Source organism: Branchiostoma belcheri, unplaced genomic scaffold (genome assembly GCF_001625305.1).
Source record: "Branchiostoma belcheri isolate BF01 breed outbred unplaced genomic scaffold, Haploidv18h27 scaffold37, whole genome shotgun sequence".
NCBI classification, from domain to species: Eukaryota; Metazoa; Chordata; class Leptocardii; order Amphioxiformes; family Branchiostomatidae; genus Branchiostoma; species Branchiostoma belcheri.
In genome coordinates, this window is record NW_017803987.1 from 1,861,632 (window position 1) to 1,884,343 (window position 22,712).

The following is a 22,712-nucleotide window of genomic DNA, read 5'->3' on the forward strand; positions in this document are numbered from 1 at the left end:
TCAAGTTTTTTACAACTTATTTTTATGCCGCAACCAATGCAGAAAAAACGCATGAACGGACAACAGACACACTCATTTTAACTTTCATAGAATTCACTTTAGTAATAATTGAGGAAATTCGTGTAAAGTGCATTTCCCGATCGGTGCCAAGGCAGGATTGTAACTCTTGGTTCCGAGCCGAACGCTCTGTCGTTAAGCCACACGACCCAACAGCCCAACAGTATTAAAGCAATATTTCTGTACTGAAATGAAAAACTTTAAAACACATGCGGCAGTTTTTGTGCAGTTTTATGGGCGGGCTTGATGGGCCTAATAAACACACAATGGCGTGCTTTACAGTTGGTAGAACTGTAAAACCTACTTTGTATGTATGGAGTGACTGCAGCTGCGTTTGCCTTTAAAGTACTGAAGAGTTCAATCCACGTCCTTAAAGAGATTGTGTATTGACTTTCTTTACGTAACGGATCTTTACAGGTTAATTACAAAGAATAGGCGACGGGCCAAGAGGTTAACCTTGTTGACATTGAACGATCACCATGTCCCACATGGCTTTCGATTTACTTCTAAGTGTCAAATTGATTAAGGGATTGTAAAAGGACAACCATCCATTTTGATGGCCGCATGTCGTTAACCGTACTTAGCTGGCATGATTTGTCTCTTTAAAGGTTTACTGAATGATGTTTTGCAATGTAGCCTGATGCCCATTCACAGGTTCCATGTCAAGTTTTCACTTTCTTCAACTCAAATACATACAAACACCATTTTTTGCAAACAGCAATGAATGTCGACAACACTCGACAACATGGCGGCCCTGCATTACTGACCTGGCTACTGGACACGTGACCCGCTACGTAATCGGTCACGTAATCAACTCTTGAAATTACCTAATTAACTTTCAGTGTGAGATTTACCTCATTCACAACTATCCAGTGATCCGAATGACTGATGACGCCCATCTTCGTCGCCTATAGGTATATGGTAAATTGGATTTAAAATCAAGAAAAATTGATATACTAACTACTACAAACTGATATAACGTTACATGTATACAGGCCAGTGCGATGAAAAGCCATGGATACAAAGCATTAGTATTAAAACTCTTTATTTTCCCTACTTTCAAGTACTTAACATGAAATAAAACTAGAAAGGTAACATTTGAAAGGCATAAGGTATGATTTGTTTAACTTCGCATATGGTCTGCTCTGTTAATTCTTACTCAAAACATTCATATATGTGGAGACAGCAGGCTAAATCCTTCCTGTTATGAAATTGCAACATGATATAACCCAATACTAGTTACCATGGTAACAAACACAACATTGGTTCAGGTCAGAGGTCACTGTTTGGGGAAGAAGAATAAAGAATCTGAGCAAAAACAATGTTTTCTTTGGGTAAACATAAATGTTATTACTCTGTTATGGTTACATTGTTTGCCTTGTCTACAGTGCTTTAGTATGTCTTACCTCTGTAACTAGATCCACGATAACACTCGGGCGGCACAGGAGCACCACGTTCTTCAGACTGATGTCATTATCTCTCACGTGATCTATGAAAGACCTGATTGGACGAAAGTAGACGGAAGCGAGACGCCTCCAGTTAGAATTACTGTTCTGTTTCTCAATAATTACGCAAAAACTGAACAATATAATAATGATATAAGATTTATGACAATTTTTTGTTTCATGTTGTGTTAGGTTCTAATACTGAAATATATAAAATGAGGCTATTCATTCTAAGTCGTGATTTGCACACCATTCTTATCACAGGTTTCTTGCTTTATCATAAATCTAAACGTACCCGCTGGAGACCTGTACTCTTTGGAAGTTCAGAATCAGAACGTCTAGGGATCCTCTCTGTCCTCTGTCCAGGATGTTCTGTATTCGGTTAAAATCTGGAGAGAAAAAAGATAACAATGTGATTAAATACAGTTTATAGTAAAGTGGATTCATTCCTAAAACTAACTGACGTCTACAAATGTATCACACCACAGTCGCCCCTCAGTAAGACATCGCATAGTCACAATGTAGTAAAATTTTAATGTTTTTTCTAGCTTGCAATATCATTTTAGCATATGATAGTTACATATGACTACGCAATGATATTGTGTATCAATATTATGTAAAGCTTATAATCAATATTAATATGATGATACTTATATATTCAATTTAAAAAGAACATAATGTAATGAAATTAGTTGTATGCAGTCATATAGTCTTTACACTCAGTTAAATCTCTTCACTGACTAGAGCTTGTCCCAACTTGGGAGAATAGATGTTGTTCCAGTAAACCTAAACTTAATTCAGTTCCTAGAAGTTCAGTCTTGACTCAACAAGTTCTTGAAAACCGTATATTTTCCACGTTGCAATCCAGGATTTCAATGAAGATACTAAACATACATGGTTCCGTGTGTATAAATATGCATGTTTTTTCAGGACATTCTTCACATTGCACTCTTTGTAGGCATATCTCTATTATCATAACTGCAAACTCCTACTGCACCATAACAAGTATGACCGTAACAGACCATTGCTACCGCAATAACTACCTCTCAGTATGTAACACGTTAACTGGCCTATGACGCTTAGGGGCATTTTCCCCAAACGAATACCATATAATTACCCATCAATCACCCACATGCCATACCCAATACCCCATGTCATATATAACCCTCACCATAGATTTTACAATGGCTTTCAGATCTATCGCGGGATCCCATGTGATTTATCTACATGTGATCGACCTTTGGTAAAAGTGGAGGACTAAGAGAAATGTTAGGAGGAGACTTAATAACGAAGGTGTGCACTGACTAGATAACAGACATGTCACAGTGGTAGGATACATCCTCTGGACGTTCTGAATCGAAAGTTAGCCATATGTTCGTTTTAAAGCGGTGGTTTTTATTGACAACACCATTCTAGTTTCCGATGCGTTCAGCCGTGGAGAGAGAGTAGTCCCTAAACGTGCCCTACGGTCCTATCTCTAGCGCGCATCGCTCCTCGTGAGGGTTGCGGTAATAGAAGTTTTAGATCACGCAGTCCATGGGGGAGGTATCTAGCGGCTGTCCACGAAATTCTGCCTTAAAGGGGCATTGTGTAACATTTTGGCACCAGGAAATTAAATGCAAATGCTCGTGGCCTATGGGGGGGGGGGTCGGACCGGCAAAAACAGGTCTTCGTAGGTCGAGGGTTGTCTTACGAAAGTGGTCTGTAGACGAAGTTTGACTGTATTTTAATTGAAAAGCATCTTCGTTTGATTGAAGTTTCAACGTATTTGTGCAATTGTCTCACGCTTCTGACATCTATGGTTGGCGCTTAAACAGCCCAGATGAGGCGCACTAGGTGTTTCCAGCTTTTCAACATACTCCTGTAAGATCATATTTTGGCACCTTCACTTTTGAATGTAACTTATTTTCAATGAAGTATGGTTGATTCAACTTACTTTATAAAGTAACCAGAAATGTGACTTTTTGTATCACCTTCATGTTACACAAGGCAGCTTTAACAACATAAACATTCGAAACCTTCATTCTCTACTTCTGTACTCAATAAGATTTTTTGCAACATTGACACTGTTGCGTGAAAAAAAGAAAGATATTGTGTGCCGAAAAAATAGTCAAATTGATAAAATCTAGCTTTTAGACACCCCCCCCCCTTTCGCCAAATACCATCAACTTTTAAGCGTGCGGTTGCCGTGATATTTTGACCTTGGTGTTCAATGTTGACGTATTTAGTACTCTCTAACAGTGACCCGTAAATTTTGAGGTCGCACTTCCCTAGATACTAAAGTAAGCTAGGATAAGAACACTCTGTTTCAGTATGCAGAACAATCGCTCAACACAGCATTAAGCTCATAGATAGACCTAGGGAAAATGTGTTTCTAATTTTCATCCGGAATGCAAGACGTTGGTGTTAGGGAATCTCTCATTTTTGTTAAAAAGAATTTTACTAAATAGATTCAATAGATAGTCTAAAAATGTAAAGATAAAATGCACCAGGCTGTCCCTGGTACCCGCGTCCCTCCGTTTGCTTTTTGGGAATATTTCACCAGATTTACTGAAAACAAATTCTGAAAATTCTCAATGAATTTGATACAAAGATAAGATAATTTCAGAGGGCTTCAATTTAGATGCTAGATCGGAAATTCTATGGCCTTGCGAGAAATGGACCCCGAAAAAGGCTACGATATGCAGGAGTGAACGGGAGGTTGGGCCATGGTTGGCTGGTGGTTGGCTGCTGGTCGGGAGTAGGTCGGGGCATGGTTAACAGTTAACTCAAATTCAACTCAAACTTAATTCTACGCCATTTGTGTGAGCATAGTTTTCTAGTACTGTTTTCTATCGTACAGTATATTTGACTCTGTAAAGTCTTAGCCTTCGAGCATAATTTTGCAATTAAAAACGTATTATTTTAAAAGATTTTACAGAAAAATATATCCAGAGGTTTGCTCACGTAAGCTACATGAACCTACTCCTGCCTGTTCTTTCTCCTAGGTCATGTTTAAGATTCAGCTCGCGCTCCTCCTTAAGTTCAAGCATGCCTTAGTCCGGGTTAGAATAGAGGGCTGCCAATATACAATTACCGCAGCAGAATTAAGTGTGCTCCGCCTCGGCTTTCGCACAAAGGCCCTTAACGGCGTTCTGAAGCTCTAGCCGCCACACTTTGTGTTATTGTAATAAAAATTTATGACATAGGATCTTTATCCGGGCAGGAATTGAACTTGGACATTTGTATGAGAAGGTAGTTTTTCATACTCCAGTCGTGTGTCCGTGTGTGTGGTGTAGGAATGATATGGGCATAATTTAAAGACAATCGTTGAGTTTGGACATAACACCTTCATTTGTATGGCTGTACCGAGGAGACAAACTTTTACCAAATTATTTGTCCCTTATTGTCATGCATAGCGCTAGAGTTATATGCATCTCATCTTGAATAAGATTTTTCATCTTTGACTGTCAATTCTTTTAAGAGCCTTTTAATTTTGCAAACCAGAAATCCTATACCACATAATTTGAAAAGGAAATATGATACACGTGAAACAGCCACTTGTACAGTAATTGTAATGAATATAATATCATAATAGACTTCAGGATATACGTTAGACTTTTCGAATAACTTTTTGCAAATCAATAGTGATCTCCCCCGTGGTTTAGCTAACTGTAAATGGATTTCGTGCCATATTGAATACCGTTCCGAGGTTTCCTCAAAACAAGTTACGTGTCTTATAATGGAAGGATAACACGGTGTGTGGTTAGAGCGGATGGAGGCATTTATTTATAACTACTCTGCCCTTACGTACGTTATTAAGCTTGTTGAGTACACTTTTCGGCAACAGACGGCTTTTGAATACAAAAGCCATCTAAGCAATAGGTATATGTTCTCAAAGAACGTTTTACACAAGCCTTGATGCTATGTTCTGAATTGGCTGTATGTTCACTGTGGCGTTAATTTTCAACATTTAAGTGAATTGATTGCGGTGAATTAAGACCTGGAAGTCTGATTTGTAAGGTGTTTAATAGAATCAGAAGGGTGTTTTTGTTTAAACGTCTTTCTTTGTCCGTTGAATAATGCCTATCAAATCTTACTGTTTTCTAGAATTGTTTTATGGAGTACACAGTCAACAGTTGGGTTCTAATCACCAGCAACTGGCATTACTGCGCATATGTAGTTTTTGAAACAATATGGCGAGCTACAAAAAAAAGATCATAATTATAACTTACGAGACAAAATGTCAAGTCTAATTTTCCCAAGAAAGCATTGGTTTGTATAAGCATAGGAGGCATATAACTGTTAGTTCCTATATGACACATAGTTGTATAATTAGGTTCATGGATCCCGAAATGCGCAATGTGGGTAGTATGCCAAATTTAGGTATCTTTTTAAATGTCTCAAGCCTTTCAACTTTGAGATATTACCCACAATGCACCGCGACGCACATGCGCAGTTGGGACCATGAGCCCACTCATAGCAGCGTTCTTGGTGTGCAATTTTCTATGTAAGTGAAGCTTCACAAACCTCCTTGATCATCGTAAAAGAAGACAACTTTCCTCCACTTCAGTTGCGCGATCAAGTCTGATAGGGCAGAGTCTATCTCTCTTCCGTGGGGAGACGTGCTGAGGGCAAACCTTTGGGCGGAAATGACGTCACAACGTTCATCCGGGACATGAATGTGAGGGACGTGGAAGGCTGCGCAGACGGACTGTAAAGAAAGAGCGTTGACGCATGACGTCACACTGATGACAGCGACGGGATCACCCGCCAATAGATTACAACCTGAAACAAGAAATGGAAGTCAACGTTTCTGTGTGTTCTTTCCACTAAAAGAAACTTATGGATGGCATAAGCGCGCGCATTAATTTTCGCCTGAAATTTTGTGCCCTTTGACAGTGGTACATATGGTCAACCTGCCAAAAATGGGCATGTTTGTTACCATGTCGGAACGTAGATGACAGATAGATATGAAGAGAGGAGTCAAGACAAGGCTCTGATTTAATGTTTTGTTTTTCCCTTGTTGCAATGATGTATTCTTATATGTTTTTTATGTGATGGTGGTTGTGTATATGTGATGTTCACACTACATTAAAACCATTTGTACAATGATTAAATACTTTTATTTTTCAAAGTTTATTCAATGAGAAATGGTTATAGTAGGTAGTAATCTTAGCACAATATATAGGTATCATCTATTGTTTTATGATGTCCTATTAAAAATACAGAATTCTTGTTTTTCTGGCCCACCTTCTGCCGTTACTTGCTGTGGCACTGAGAATGAACGTGTGCATCGTATGCAAGCTCACAATGTTCATTATTCATAGCAAGAAGAAAACACACCTCTATTAAAAGAGGTTAACGTTTTATAAGATCTATCTACAATTCTCTCTATCAGTCTTTCATACAAACCTTCTTTTGTTGCAGAGAAGGTGTCCTGACTCGTAAGATAGAGGAAGTCGTATTTTACACGGACTGTGGGGAGGATGTTCTTGTCAGAGTTGATCTTTTCCACCGCCAACCGCAAGGCGTTCTCTTCTTCCGAGTTCTTCTCTTCAAACACTGCACCTTTGAAAAGTACGAGACATTTTGGCAAAGGCATGGCTGAGCAAAACAAGGTACAAAAGTTTGGAAACTTTGTTAAGAAAGTTTCCCACTATAAAAACGGGCTTTGCTAATGGTGATGAATGCCGCATATGTCTGAATACGGTTGCTTTAGGCGAAACACTTTACCTGTATTTTCTGTATTAATCCCTATTGCTAAATCTCAAATTTTGTGAACTGAGCCCTGCATATGTTAATTTAGTTGTTATTTTTTTAGCTATTACGTGATTATGTCCAAGGTAAGTCTGAGAATAGTTACGTAAACAACAGCAATGCATGTCAGGTAAGTTTCCTAAGGCATCGGATGTCAAACGCAACTACTACCATTCTTAACTGATATTTACATCCATTGTAAAAACGACGACGTATCATGCATTGTGTGAGGGATTTCGACTTAAGTGTTTTAAGAGCAGGTGTGTTTAGGTTAACCCTTAATGGCCTCTATAAATCCTGCTCCATGATTAAACTTCTCTCGCGGTGAAAAACTGCCCTCACGTGTCTCATGATTTGTCACATAATGTTACTAATGACATAGACTGGACTTAAATCACCGGGGCAGGGGAACCATTCGGTATTTAACCTCAGCACCCGCCTATTCACAACGACACATTCGAGAATAAACAGTAATCCTTTAATTGCAAACCCTTAAACATGCACTTAAATTATGAAACAAAGTGCTGTATCTTCATGTGTTAACTTTGAGGCCCTAAACTGTTCAAAAAGGACATTTACTACTTTATGAAGTATCTATTACTTCGGAGGAACCCATTCTATTATCTTCATTCAATCTCACAAGATCTTTGGACAATCTAAATGCCAAGATAATTTCTATGTCATCTGTACGTTAGAATGTTGTTTTTTTTTAAGGAACAAAAAAAATCCCAACCAGTTGAATTTTCAAATGACACAGGCTTCTTGCTATAGACACTGTACATCATGTTGATTGCAAGTATTAGAAAGCGTTAACTGTGCATTTATGCTTGCGTCGTCTTCGTTAAAATAGATTAAAACTCATGACGTACTGCCCAGCTTTAGCATTACCTTCATACATTCGCTTCCCGTTGGAATAAATTGATCCCCATTTAATATAATGCGCCTGCGGGGTCAGTTAATTTGGGACACCGAGGCGGGCATCCTTCAGGGTCACCCACTAAAGACTTTAAGATTGTCCCAAGGCGCTACCAGCAAATCTATGCCAAATAGAGCGGTGCTTATTCATATTCCACTTGAGACTAAAGCAAAGCCCCTCTCACACATTCAGAACCATTCCCTGACCACTGAACAACCAAGGTTGGCTGAAGTTCTGGAGCGGTCTTACCAGATTAAGGCCACGACAACTTTCAACACGAATTGAGTCGAATTTGAGTTAAATTTGAGTCCAAATTGTCTAGCAACCTCGCCCGACCACCGACCAACCATGGCTGAACCTGCCGTCCACCGTCCCAACCTACTCCAAACCATGGTTGGGAGGAGTTCGGCCATGTCCAGGAGGCCATCTTCAGCTATGTGTGACAGAAGCTTTAAAGGCAAAGTATTGTGCAACTGGGTCATGGCAATTCGAACATTTTAACATACATAACTAAGACGAAACTGGCGAAACTGAAGTTACTTCCATCTACCTCACTGCCATCTATAAATATATCACATCGTGTATCTGAGATAAGCCAGGTAAATGTTACTCCAATCTATAAATGGTCATGTCACTAATGATCCCATGCACCCATTGAACTATAGATCCTCACTGTGTGAGCAATACACAGACTTACTAGGACTGGTAAACGATGTTCAAAGCTGTGATTGATTCACTAAAGGCTTATCTTAGTTTTCCACACTCCGATACGCCTTACCGCTGGGTTAAAACACTTTGGGTATTTTCTGACCTTCTTTTCCTTGAACTTAAAAGAAGCGTTGACGCGCTTCGCGCCAGGAGACAGTTAATGTTTTACTGACGATAAGCTTGTCTGAGTGTCTTCTTTTGTTGAACAGTCTGGCTTAGTAGTAGAAATATCTTTCTATGAGCAAGGTGAACATGTCATTCCATGTCTCAAAACTGTTAATATTTTAGTATTCAGTATATTTCAAGGGGGATATCTTAATCAAGCTGTTAACACTTACCGTAGGGCCACTAAAATTTCAGATGTCAATAATATTAGAATGGAAGTGTAATTAAACATAAAAACCTAAAAATGTTAATGTTTAAACCAAAATTACTGACTTTTCCAAAAACTGCCTGTCAGAAACCCGTTGCCATAGCAACACAAAAATTCATTTTACTTATCTTATCAAAATGAAATTGTTGCCAGATACATTTTAGGAAAAGTCTCCAAATTTGGTGGTTCTAGCGCAAGCCGTTCAGGCACTAAAGATGATGAAAATTGGCAATGGGCTTCAAAAGCCCCCCTCCCGTCTGAACTGGTGTTGATCAAAAGTATAAAACTTCATCATAGAATGTACCAACACATGACAATTTTGGCTAACGTTATAATATACTTACTTGCAGGATATATAAATTATTACTTGTTACATCATGAAAAATAAATATGAAAAATCAGTCAGAAAGTATTTACCTATACGCACTTCCTCGACCACAGCTGATATTCCTTTCAACGGAAATGACGTCATCACCATGCAAAATATGGTAATCCGTGGGACCAAGGACGCCGATGCCATTGTTGATGACAAGAAACCATTTGCCTCTCTAGTCATCATCGATTAAGATGCATCAAACCTAAAAGGAAAAGATGGAGACAAGTAAGTAAATCTGGCAGATTGAGAATACAAAGATACCAATGCCTATGAAAAAATCTTATGTTTCCTGTTTCAGTCCTGAAAGAATTAGGGTCGGTGTGAAATATGTATTTATGTAAATATTTCTATTGAAACATTAATAATGTTTTGCTACGTTAATTGGATGTAATTATAAAAAAATGTTATCCTTCCTTTAATCAATGCAAATCATTTATATGGTATACAGTTGTGCCTATATAATGAACATATATATATATATTATTAATTACATTCAGTTAGATAATTACAATAAGTAGAAGTCCTTTGCTACCCGTCTTTCTACACTTTAGGTGCGGTGAGCAAAAGGGTTTCGAAAGGCCTTCAGAGCAGATTCTATTTGATGGTATCGACACCACAGTCTGGTGACCTTTCAAAGGTTTTGCTCCTATAATGACGTCGAACCACCTTTCTTTGGAGACGCAGCCTCCTTGATTGTGATCTTTAGTTTGGATTAGAATGCGGAGAGGTATTCTCTCTACCTACTTAAAGGAAAGGGCACCGTTACGTCGAACGCGCTAAGAATGACTAAAAGGTAATAAGTAGTGAATTAAAGGGAACCCATCACCCCCTTGGTTGTACTGAGTAAAGTCATTACCACCCACGCTTGAACTAATTAAAAGCATAGAAGGGTACGGTTAGTTTGATAATCACGGGGTGCATTTCCACAGATTCGATTGTAGAAAGAAACGGCATAAAGTTTTCTATACGGCAGAACTTTCCACCAATAGATGAAGTTCTGTATCAATAACCAAGATGATGTATACAATACTCGAGTAAACGTAATGCGTTGCATGGAATACGCTATGAGCTATGCGTTGATAAATATCTTTAATAAAGATCTGCAATAGGAGAAATTATACTGATGTAACTAGTGATGAAAAGCATTTTAAAGGTGACATTGTATCGTTAGAACGCAAATGATGTGTAGATTAATATTGTATCACTAGCATGTACAACCAAGGTGCAAACATAGTTATGAATGTAATGCGCTGCATTATACATACGATAGATATCTACAATAAGGAACACTAACAAAGGACATTTGTACTGATGCAAGTGATAAAGAGCATACTCAAAACAGCGTCTGATAGTCGGAACGTACCAAGACAAAGCCCTTTGAGCATATTTATTATGCCATTACAAGTCGGAACGACGCTTTTGATTGCCAATTGCTTTCAGATCACAAGAAACATGACGTCAATGTATCAACTCAAGGCAAAGGCAATACCTCTGGTCCAGTGTGTAATTACCTGTTATGTAAGAGCCGTGCGCGAGTAAGCAAGCACCAAGTTATAATGTAGTCACCGTATGTCCAGTCACGAATGCAATGAAGGTCTTGCGAGGTGATTTAGTTTGAACGAAGTGCTGGCCATAAAATATCCCCCAGATTACTTGGTTTAAGGTCACAGCCTATTGCAGCACCGTAGGAAAACGCCAGGAAACCATTTTTAAACTTAACCTTCTCTTACACAACCTTTACTCACCTACTATGGTAAAAATCATTAAGATCCATTAACAACTTCTGGAGTCATGCTGTTGACATGCATACATACCACAGCCAATCAATGACACAATCAAAAGAATATTTTTATACTAACATTCTTAAACTCTTAAAGAAGAAACTTTTATTCAATAAATTGGGTTCATGCGAGGATGCAAGTCGTTTTTATTATTTCTATGGACCATTGTTGGATTGTGTCAGAATTAAGTCTCGCTGCGATCGTTATTGGAGTCCCGCTGTGAAAATCCATGGAAATTAAACCTACAATCTGATCACAGTATGCTTATTAGTCAACAATTACCGCATTGGGAAGGTCAGGGTCAACTTGGCATGTAACCGGAAGACATACAAGCACCCCACTGGAACAAGGATTATTTAAATGTTGCAACTTTGGCAGAATAGCGGATGAATTGCCATTTTGTAATAGAATGTGCATTATATGCCAAAGAGAGAAACGAACTGTATAGATTTGTATAAAACCTATTTCATACACTTATGTACAGTAGACGTATTTTTAATGCAACTTGGCAGACTTTCCATCTGTTCTTTTATCCGTACTATGACCAAAACGGGGGGGGGGGTGAAAATATCTCATGATGGTTAGTGTTTTTTCTATCTCTTAACTGGAACGAAACCTGAGTGTGTTCGGGGGTCAAACCTGATTCAAATTTAACTCAAATGTGAATAGAAAGATAGTTGTAGCCTATCTGACCAAATTGCTCCCCAACTTCAACTAACCATGTTTGTCTGTCTGTTTGGTTGGTTGGTTGGTTGGTTGGTTAGTTGACTGGATGGTTGGTTGGTTGGTTGGTTGGTTAGTTGGTTGGTTGAATCGTATGATTATTCTGTGCCAAGCCCTTGTCGAACCTTCCCCCGACCACCAACCAACCAACCAACCAAGACGGCGATTTGATAGTCTTTCCGCTTGATCCTTATTACTCTACCTTAAGAAAATTCCAGGAGAAAATGAAACGGAAAGGACAAGCTGTTATTAAGGTAGCCCGTATGCGCGGGGGCACTTATTGTCGTAGAATGAGGTCAGAAAGGTACTTTGAAGTACATCACACCATATCTAGAGGAATCAAAGATGCTCTACGTGCATACGAAATGCCTTTTGCAAGGTGGATCGGGCAAAGGTGAACTCCCTAAGCAGAGGACCAACGCATCTCCAAAAACACTAATTATAACAATATTGGTTCACCCATACGGCGTGTAAAATAATTATCATACGTCTTCTAATGATTGACATGCCAATGCATAATGTTTACCATTAAAAATCGATTCATTAACAATATATTTGCGTGCAGAAAAAAACAAATATATCATTTGACGATGTCCCATGGGCCTTACCGTTATCCATCAATTGTTGCGTACCAAAGCATATAAAGTTTCTAATCTACAAAGCTGCACGTACAATTATATGCTGACATCTGCATATAGAGCATACATGACACTTGATTTTATTATCTCTTTTACAATAAATGAAGGTACATCCCTGTCGCTTACAGTAGAGGTAACAAAACGTTTAAGTCAGAAACTCACACATCAGTATTCGTGATATTAAAAGAATGTGATTAATTGCACTTTATTGGAATGCAATTATCCACCATTGTGTCAATGTCACTGTCAACGTCATACACATACCAAGGCATTTCCCTTGCGTACGTTGCAACGTCAAAACGTAATTCTAATTCTACGACGGAGAATGCTTTAATGAATAGTTGTTTCCGAACGCAAAATAATATTGATTTTTGCTGTATTTTATTTTCACAATTTACTGCAGTTCGTTCCAACACTTTGCGAGAGGAACATATGCTTGAAACATCACCGTGCATAACGATTGCCATAAAATTAATGAAACGTCAAAATACATGATATTCCCGCTGCATTTAGAGCCTAGTTCACATACACGCCCCTCGATACATCTTGTTGATTATATCAGCGTCATACATGTAAAGCTTGCGTTGAGCTAAAGCAATCAGACATATTACCAATACCGAAATTACATTTTGTAAGGCTATATTTAAAACCAATTTGATATACTGCAAAATGTATGGGTGCACATAATAGCTCCCTTACAGGTTATTTATCTCAAACCACCGCTCAAGGGAGGTAGTTAATCTTCATTACTTGCGATCGAAGAATAACTGACCTCTAATTTCTTTAACGTATTCTCGGCGGACCGTCTAATTTTCAGCATCGACTGGTTAGGCATTTATCACATAAGAACCAGAAAGGGCAGCCCATATTGATGTACATACCATGCTGCCCCACTTGTTGGTGCTCCTAGATTCAGATTTAAGATTCAAGATGTATTTGTCGCACTTTCGCAGTGACAGTCACTGAATTTTAGACAATTTACAGTTAAAATACACGTTATACGTTAATCTATAAAACTATTGATACATTGCGAAGAGATACTAAAAACACGTAGTACTGGGTAAATTGTTGTACAGCAGACCCCAGGGCTATAATTTTGACATTAGGTATAGGACGCTTACAAGACAACTATCAAGGTTTTTAAGTCCATAATTATTGAGCAGCTGGTACATGAACGATATGGGTGACTTCTTATATCTATTACTATTACGTACTTTTTGGGCAGTCTAGCATAGTGCATCTTGGAGCAAGCACAATGGGTGATTTACTTTACGACACATACGAGCACAGTTATTTCCACTGCGAGCGATAACAGCAGTTTTTAATCATTAGGGCCTACATACATCAGTAAACTTTGACAGATTTGCTCCTGTACAAAAATTGGCCATGTTAAGGAACATAAAATTTATTGTGCATGGTTAGCAAATAGACTGTAGCTGCCCTTTAAATGTAATATATTTTAGATCTCATAGCAGCAAAATAATATCAAGTTTTACAATCTAGAATATAAAAATAAATGCTAGGCAAATAACTCATTGATGATAACTCAGCAGCAGCATGCATGGAAGAAGCCCAATGGCATATTCATCTACAGCTCTGCTGTTAATTCAGCCAAATGAGTATTGTAAAAATTGAAAAAATAGAATCATCTTTAGGTTATTTTCATGAGTTGAGCTGTAACATATACTCAATGATATACGGCATTCATCTCCAAGCAGATCATACGGTGACAAGGCACTATCCATTGGACAGAGGAGTGTCCATTTGCCACCAAAGCTAAAGGATACTGTCTGGCTAATGGATACTGTCTGGCCAATTTGATACTGTCTTCTGTGGCCACCAAAAGATCTTCTTGGAGACTATACGGCTGGTCGTTACTTTAATAGTCATCTTAAAATCAGTACATATGTATTTCCATCATATATAACACCTTCACATCCGCCTACCACCCACACGTAGCTATACATAAGGCCCTAGATAGAAGGGTTTTGACGAGTTGAAATATTCAAGAAGTCAAGTCTTGCGTCAAACTTTTCTCTGTTGTAGATGATTTGCCGAGATCCAATGCATATGGGAGCAGTATTGTGTAGGCCGTACGAAAAGAGACACTCTAGGCTACGTATCAACGGCCTCTGTATTCTAGTACTTTCAGCAACCTTCAAATGCTCTCTCTATAAGACTAGAAAACTCTTCACTGAATATGCCAGCAAGATCAGCAGATGCAATAGAAGAATACAAGAAAGGAATGGGAGAAAATATCGTCGTCATTGAATTTTTTTCCATTTTTAGCATTGATAGCATATATCCATTGACAATGATATAAGGGTAAGAAGGCAGTAAACTATCAAAATGGTAAAATAAAACATTTTCTTAATCAATTACTTGTTGTATAATGAAGGCTGTTTTCTTTCATATAGTTGTATAATGAAGGCTGTTTTCTTTCGAATTTTACTGAAGGAAGAAATTCTTAAGCTTGATATTACTTCTTTTCTGCGATAGTTCATTTATGATTAGATTATTAATGTGAAAGAGGGTTTTTAGACATCCAATAATAGTGGTTTTTGGAAGCCATGGACTCATTAATTAGATACTTAGTTGGCGCCATGAGCTAACAATAAATCCTGTTAAGGGTTCGACATGTAATCATGCACAGTCCCGGATTAATTAATTGTAGGGAGTGGCCATTGTAATGAAGTTTGAAAAGTAATATCTTTATAGATATTATCTAATACCTTCTTCGAAAGGAAGTCAAGCATGTGCATGTTAGACTTTCATAAATGTAGAACTAAATTTTATAATATTAAGTCATGTATACATTTTTGCTTCCTATGGACTGTCTAAAATTTGTCTTCAAATATCAATTCATAGTTTTGGTACACCTCTTCAACTACATTGTAAAGATTTGGTAGTCAATGCTACCTAAGGCGTCTGATAGTTACTAAAATGTACCCAGGTTTAGTAACAGTTTTCTTGTGTACGTCGTGTTTTGATATATATTTTTATATATTTTTGTTTGCAGAAATATGTTGTTTGCTCTTGTATATCTAAATGATCGCAATGGCTTTTCTATCCACAGAAGAGACATTTTCTTACGTATAGAACATTACGAGCCACCATTTTAGAGTGACCCAAAAAAGGTTTCTAGGTCAGAGCATCTTTAATTTAGTTACCATTCACGGAGAAGAAAATTACCCATTAACTTATTCCGATATCCAATCTATGGTTCAATCAATGTTGAAATTACTGGGAAATAGTTACATCTTAATCTTAATCTCTTATAGAATAAGACAAATTGCAGTTCGAGGTAAATGAATAAGAAATAAGTATTGGAACTATTCTATGAACTATGAAATATTAAGCAAAGGTATACTAGCATTACATCATGTTGTTGCGTATGTACATAAAGCTAAATTTTGTGTTTAATTGTAGTACCAAAAAATAACATTAACAAAGTAAAATGAGTCTAGATAATGACACACCCAATGACGAGCAACACGCTGTATGATATATATTTTCAGCATAGAGCATCGTTCTCATTAAAATTGGCACTCAACATGCACTCAGCAAAATGTACGGAGTATATCAAATCATCCCATTAAAACATTGCCGGTACTAATTCAGCTGTGCGTAACAGAAGAGCACATTAAGAAATAAGATATACAAGGAGATAGAGGCACCCAATGGCTTTGTATCAGTAAGATCATAGTACTACCTTATTCTCTTTGAAGCTTGTCATACCGCATAGTATTCCTTGGTATCCTACGAGTACAGAAGCCCACTGCATGATAGACTGTCGTTGCTAGAATATCATCTGTTGTTTCTGAAGGTTAATGAATCTGGTTATGACGTGGTCTGCGAACTGAGAAGGAGCTTCCAATTAAGTCTGCACCGCTGGGAACAATATCCTCTTAGCCGTTAACTGGATCACCCCGGAGACTATGCAACGGCTTCTGCACTTCATGGAGCATCCCAAGCATATCAATCTTCAATCTCAAAAGCAAAAAAAACACTTTCTAGGAACAAGAATCTTAATTCTGTAGAGGAAGGTATGTTTACTAACTTGCAAATTGTATCTTAGAAGCAAGAAAAAATTCCTTAAAGATAAGAAGTACTTACTTATGAAACACTGGTATTTAAGATCCCAATTCTTAATTTGCAAAAATGTGTGCAAGAATATAAATCTTAATTTAAGACGAACATTCTAGAAGTAACTATAGTCTAATTACATGAAAATAAGAAACCAATAATCTTACTCCAAGAAAACTCTTTAAAAAATCTTAGAAAAAACTTCGTGGACAAAATATTTTTCTTACACGAAGAAAGTTTTTCTATGTGAAACAAGAAACAAGAAGAATAATTTTTGGTAGTGTACTATAGGATCCGGATATGAGTGTTTGTAGGCAGCCTAGAGAGATGCACTAGTAGGGCGTGGGTGGAATCTTCCTACCGGATCTAACAAAAGACATGCTTAATGGTCTGTCTAATGAAGTGTTTCTGGGGACTTTTGTCACGAGCATCCGTTCCACAAGTGACTTTGGTTTACGTGATAAGCAATTTCCTGGAACGTAGAATCTACCTCAACAAGCATTGCGAAACTCTTAAATCTTTAACAACAGAACACGACTATGGAAAGACATTTTAGCGTACTGAATGTGGCATGTTGTCACCACTGCTACACTTGAATTTGCTTTGAGGATATTTCCTGGAAAACATACGCTGCGTCATCGAACTTACGCTGCGTCATCGTCATCGTCATTGACATTCCTAGGTTAAGGCTGATGAATAAGACTTCAATCAGATGTAAATCTATGTAGCATACTGAAGATGGTATTTAGGGTTATACTGATTGTCACCTCTGCTACACTTGACTTTGCGTTGGCGTCATAAAATATTTCCTGGAAAATATATGATGAGTCATCAAACTCGTAGGGCGCTCTGAAGCCTCACCCACCAGCCTTGACCTAGGAATGTCAATCAAATGTAAATCTATTTAGCGTTGTGAAAGTGTATTCGAGGTGATGTGTTGTCACCTCTGCTACACTTGACTTTGCTTTGGTGTCATAATATATTTCCTGGAAAACATTTGATGTTCTTTCAAGCTCGTAGGGCCATCTGAAGCTTCACCCATCAGACTTTGTCTAAAAATGTCAATCAAGTTTAAATCTATTCAGCATACTGAAAGGGTATTCAGGGTTATACCTTGTCACCTCTGATAATTGATAATACTTCGATTTGATTTGATTTAATACGCAATTATACCTGGGGAATATAAGCTACGTCATCAACCTGGAGCACTCTGACGCCACATCCATAAGATGAAGTTACTTTGCATCTCATTTTCTGTAAAACAATGACTATAAATAACAAACCAGATTACTGGGTATGAATGAAAATTAACCCTAATGTCATACATTGACTCTAATTTGTCGCTAGTAGCTCATAACAAGAGGAAAAAGTGCTGGCAATACGTTTTGATCTTTTGCACATTTTGATCTTTTGCATATTACATTTCCTTACAATGGACTTATCCCCCTGTTCCATATAGCAGACCAGTATCTATATCTAGATTTGATAGATATTGTTACATTACATGTAGACAAAGTCATTTTATAAATTTTGTGAGAGGAATACACTGTAAGTTCTAATACTTGAAGCTAGCATCTTTCCTGCGAGAGACATTTTTTTTATATTCCATCATGTAGTCACAAGCTTAAGACGCGGTGACGGCACACTCAAGTTTTTTCAACTTATATCAATGCCACCACCAACACAATGCTCATTTTCACCTGAGCGAAGTGAGGAAAGTCGTGTAAAGTGCCTTTCCCAAGGGCACAAGATCGGTGGCATGTCAGGACTCGAACCCGGAACCTCTTGGTTCCGAGTCGACCACTCTGCCGCTATGCCACACGACCCCACATTGTTCAGTGAAGACGTTAAAGAACGGATACCGACAACTCACGACACACATTATTCCACCTCACGTCTGTACAAGAGACGGATGATGCTAACGGGCTTAACATATAGTTTCTGCCTGTCGGCTTCATGATGACCACTTGAACGGAATGAATCATTTCAGGAAGCAATGACTTGCTTGAAAGACTTTGAGCCCGCGTACGTCACTAGGGTGCCCTTCAGAAGCTGTGGAGAGGATGTGGGTAGAGTAGCTATGAACTGCACAATTATGATTAAACTGTGCACGGAGAAGGGGCTATCTTCGTTAACCTGACCAATGCTCCGTAACCGCCCAGCATGGCGGGGGCAGGATACAAGTGTGAAATATGTTTGCAGCAGATAAGATGAACATTGTACAATCACATCTCTGCACATTGTACAATCAGAACAGTTCAAGACAACTGTTATGGTGATTGTCAGCAATCCTGTACGATACTACTAAGACGATTACTTTACATGAATCTTGCGGGAAGATAAAAAAGTTTAATAAATCAATGTTGGACATCAAGGTTGGCTGGCGTTAGTGAGTGTCAGCAGTGTACGGGGTATGCTCAGATAGGGGTCAAATTTGACTCAAATTTAACTAAAAATCAATTCGATTCGTGCAGAAAGGTAGTGCGGTCTAAATCTGGTCACCATGCTCCCTAACTTTGGGCAAGCTTGGTTGTTTAGTGGTCGTAGGAACGTTCTGAATGTGTGACATGGGCTTAAATTTACAGAGAAAACCATGGGACAATTTCAAGTCTGAGCCCTTAGCAACTTGGAGGTATGTAGGGGCTTCGACTCTAATGAAGTCTAGGTTTTCATCGGTAGATACGAGGAGGCCAGTTATATCAGCGCGTTCTATGCCCTACTCTAAATGATCACCTGGACTGGTGTAAAGAACACAGAGGAAATGAAGCGAACTGCCTGTCAGGAATAAGGTGAAAGTGCGGATCACATATATGTGTGTAATCTCGATCAATCCACCATACCATATGCTTCTGAAAGAGGGCTTAGGAGTAACGACTGGACGTTAACGTTGATCAAACCGCAGACAGTTGTGATTTGTGAGCCCCGGTGTTTGATCAGTCGAACATGACGCCGCCGCACTCTGGTAATGAAACTGGACACGCTGGATCGAGCCATGATGAGCTATTAATGTTATGAGTCCCGGTCTCTGATAAGTGAGAGAATGTCTCAATCTGCAATACGACCTAGACCTTATTCGAACTACTGCCTTGGCCTTTGTCTAACAACTTAAGGTTTAATCGTACATGCACTAGAGCTACGTGTAAACTTTGACGTCTGTAAATTGAGTTTATTAAGCATTTCCTGTATTTCATACAATCATGTGTCATTATGTATCTTTTCAATTATGTGTCAAGTAAATTATCCCACTTCAAATATTTGAATAGTACAGACAAATCTAGATCCCGTATAACTACTATAACGACAAAACAAATAATCACACAGCCTTCTATATCTCCACTATTACTAGGAAGCGAGAGGAATTCGAAAATACTAGAGTATGCACTAGAAGTTTATATATTTATATATACACGTACATGTACACTAGAAGTCTGCATTAGTTATTCATCATATTCAGTTGGAGAAAACGTAAGGTTCTTTTCACAACGTATGCTAGGTGGCAAAAAGTTGTCGGGGCTCTAATATGTCAAATCTACCATTTTCTGCACTACATTAGTATATAGCACCACGCTGCACCAAATCCTATCATTGCCCAACACCAAAATCCGTGGAGCCCACAGGTCTTACTTCTACAATATCTTAATCAATTTGGAAGAGTAGGACATTCCCTGACATAGATTACAGGAAGTCTTTCCATTACCTGGCCTTCGCTGAATCGATTTCCGTCATTTTATTTCATTATATTCCTTTAGAATCAATCACGTCAACGAGTATTGCTATTGATTGCCCTATTGGTTTGTGGCCTCGTCAACTAATGTGTACCCCCCCCCCCACCACCACCACCACCTCCACTTCTTCTAACAGACTAGAAGAGTTGATTGATGACTTGGTGATAGAAATCTTTAGTACGGTACCTTTACATGTAATGGAATTGTCCACCTACTTTCGAATATGTGTCATAGGTGTAGATAGTCATCAAAGTGGCACTTTTACAGAACTGCACAGGCTGATTGCGGCTTTCATAAGATTTATAGTGCCCTGTCCTTATTCAGGGAAACCATTTTAGATGACAGAGAAACGATGCAATGTTATATCCAGAACATTGTTTTTGGTATCTCCAGAACCACGCTTAGACAGGATTCTGGATAGTTCAAATGTATCCAGAACTGAGTATAATCCTAACTCATTTAGGCATAGAACATGTTAGATACAGTATGCAACAGTGTAAATGGCAACGACATATTTTTACACTTTGTGGCACCCTCTATTACGTGCTGCTTATGTCAATGGAATAACACCCCTACTATTCCATCAATTCACTAGAAAGAAACTCTAAAATTCCTATATAGTAAAATAATAGGAAAACACCCCTAAAATTAATTCCCTAAAGCGAAACTCTTGAATGTTCCTTTTAACGATAAATGAGATAACTACCGTTGCATCTAATTTAACGAAAACGTATCCTCCGTAGATGAAAGAAAGATTACTATAGACACATTACCATCTGTATTTTTTTCATCGGAAACACCTATTGACTTCTGGGGGTAACACCGCTCCACAATATCGTCACCATAACGCCTGCACTCTGTACATCGTTTCTGGTAAGCCCACGCATTTTCTGGGTGACAGACAGGAACGCAGTGCGGGGAAGGTCACTGTACATAACATCCTTCTTCAGAAATGAAACATAAATATCAACGCAATTTATTCATTGGAATGTGTTAGCAGGTGGCTTCACCACCGTATTTGCCGTAATTTGCGGCAGCATTTGACTCTACGCTACGTGAATCGAAAGCTCAAACTATTTGCAAAGTTCTGACCGACCTTGACACACAGTACGGTGGTCTATTTTCTTGACATCAAAATTCCAATATATTTGAAATGGATTAGTCCTCACTTATACGTAAGGAGGACGAAGATGAATCCAATTTTTGTCTACCAAATACAATTCGTAGTTAGGAGTAACAATGTAGGAATAAATGATTTATCTAATTTGATCAGACGTTTTGAGGCCAAGGCAATCCGATATTTTCTTTGAAGTTAGACTCATGCCAGTAGCATTTTGTTTTAAAATCCAAGGAAATGACTGTATTGTTTCATTTATAAGTACGTATCTCGTTGAATTATTTCAAACGGAAGTTTTGGTTGATTAGGCCATGTTGATTTGATTATATGGATGACATCCGCGCGCGCATGAATTTTCGGCCGTTTCCAAAAAAAAAGTTTTCAACCATACTGTAAATCGTACAAAACAGTTGCAAAATGAGCAACAATATACCGTAAGTTACAAAAAAATAAGTAAAAACTATACCAATGTCGTAGAATGCCAAAATCAAACGAAAAAAGACGAAATTGTAAGGAAATGAACTTGAAGATTAGATTATTCGCCAAACCATATTCTGTCCCATTTGTTCAACCCTCATGACCACGTAGATTTCATAATGAAAACTAACTTTTTTTTTGCAAAACTTTTTTTTATTCGCACGCGCGCATCAGTTTTGGGGCCCCCGGAGGATGTCATCCATATAATCAAATCAACATGGCCTTACTTCATTAGTATTCGTAACCTCTTTCCAATCTTCTCCTTATTTTGTGGCTGTGGTGTTGGGAATGATTTCGTGCAGAATCTGTGTCATCGTCAATTAAATGGTTGATCACAAGTTGATGGGTTTTACAATAGATTGGGTCTTTGCTTTTACATCATATTCAACTTTATATCAATCACCCGATTTATGCTTTACGCTGAAGATAGTATATTGCGATGATGAAATCTTCTTATAGTATTCTCATCCTATTGCCAAAAAGCAGTTACTCAAGCACAAGCAACTGGATATGATTTTGAAAATGTCAAGACGTTTCAGCTAGTATCCACT

At 38.2% G+C, this 22,712-nt stretch overlaps 1 protein-coding gene across 1 annotated transcript in view; it reads right to left on the reverse strand.

The window, feature by feature from the left end:
• The window catches only part of LOC109476249 (glutamate receptor ionotropic, delta-2-like), a 47,807-nt gene that overhangs the window by 14,889 nt on the left and 10,206 nt on the right, over positions 1 to 22,712 (reverse strand). The window contains exons 2-7 of the mRNA XM_019777134.1: positions 9,666 to 9,786; positions 6,897 to 7,052; positions 6,012 to 6,269; positions 1,798 to 1,891; positions 1,464 to 1,557; positions 912 to 965 (exon numbers count right to left, since the gene is read on the reverse strand). Coding sequence (XP_019632693.1) covers positions 912 to 965; positions 1,464 to 1,557; positions 1,798 to 1,891; positions 6,012 to 6,269; positions 6,897 to 7,052; positions 9,666 to 9,786 — 777 coding nt within the window. The remainder of the gene's footprint in view (positions 1 to 911; positions 966 to 1,463; positions 1,558 to 1,797; positions 1,892 to 6,011; positions 6,270 to 6,896; positions 7,053 to 9,665; positions 9,787 to 22,712) is intronic.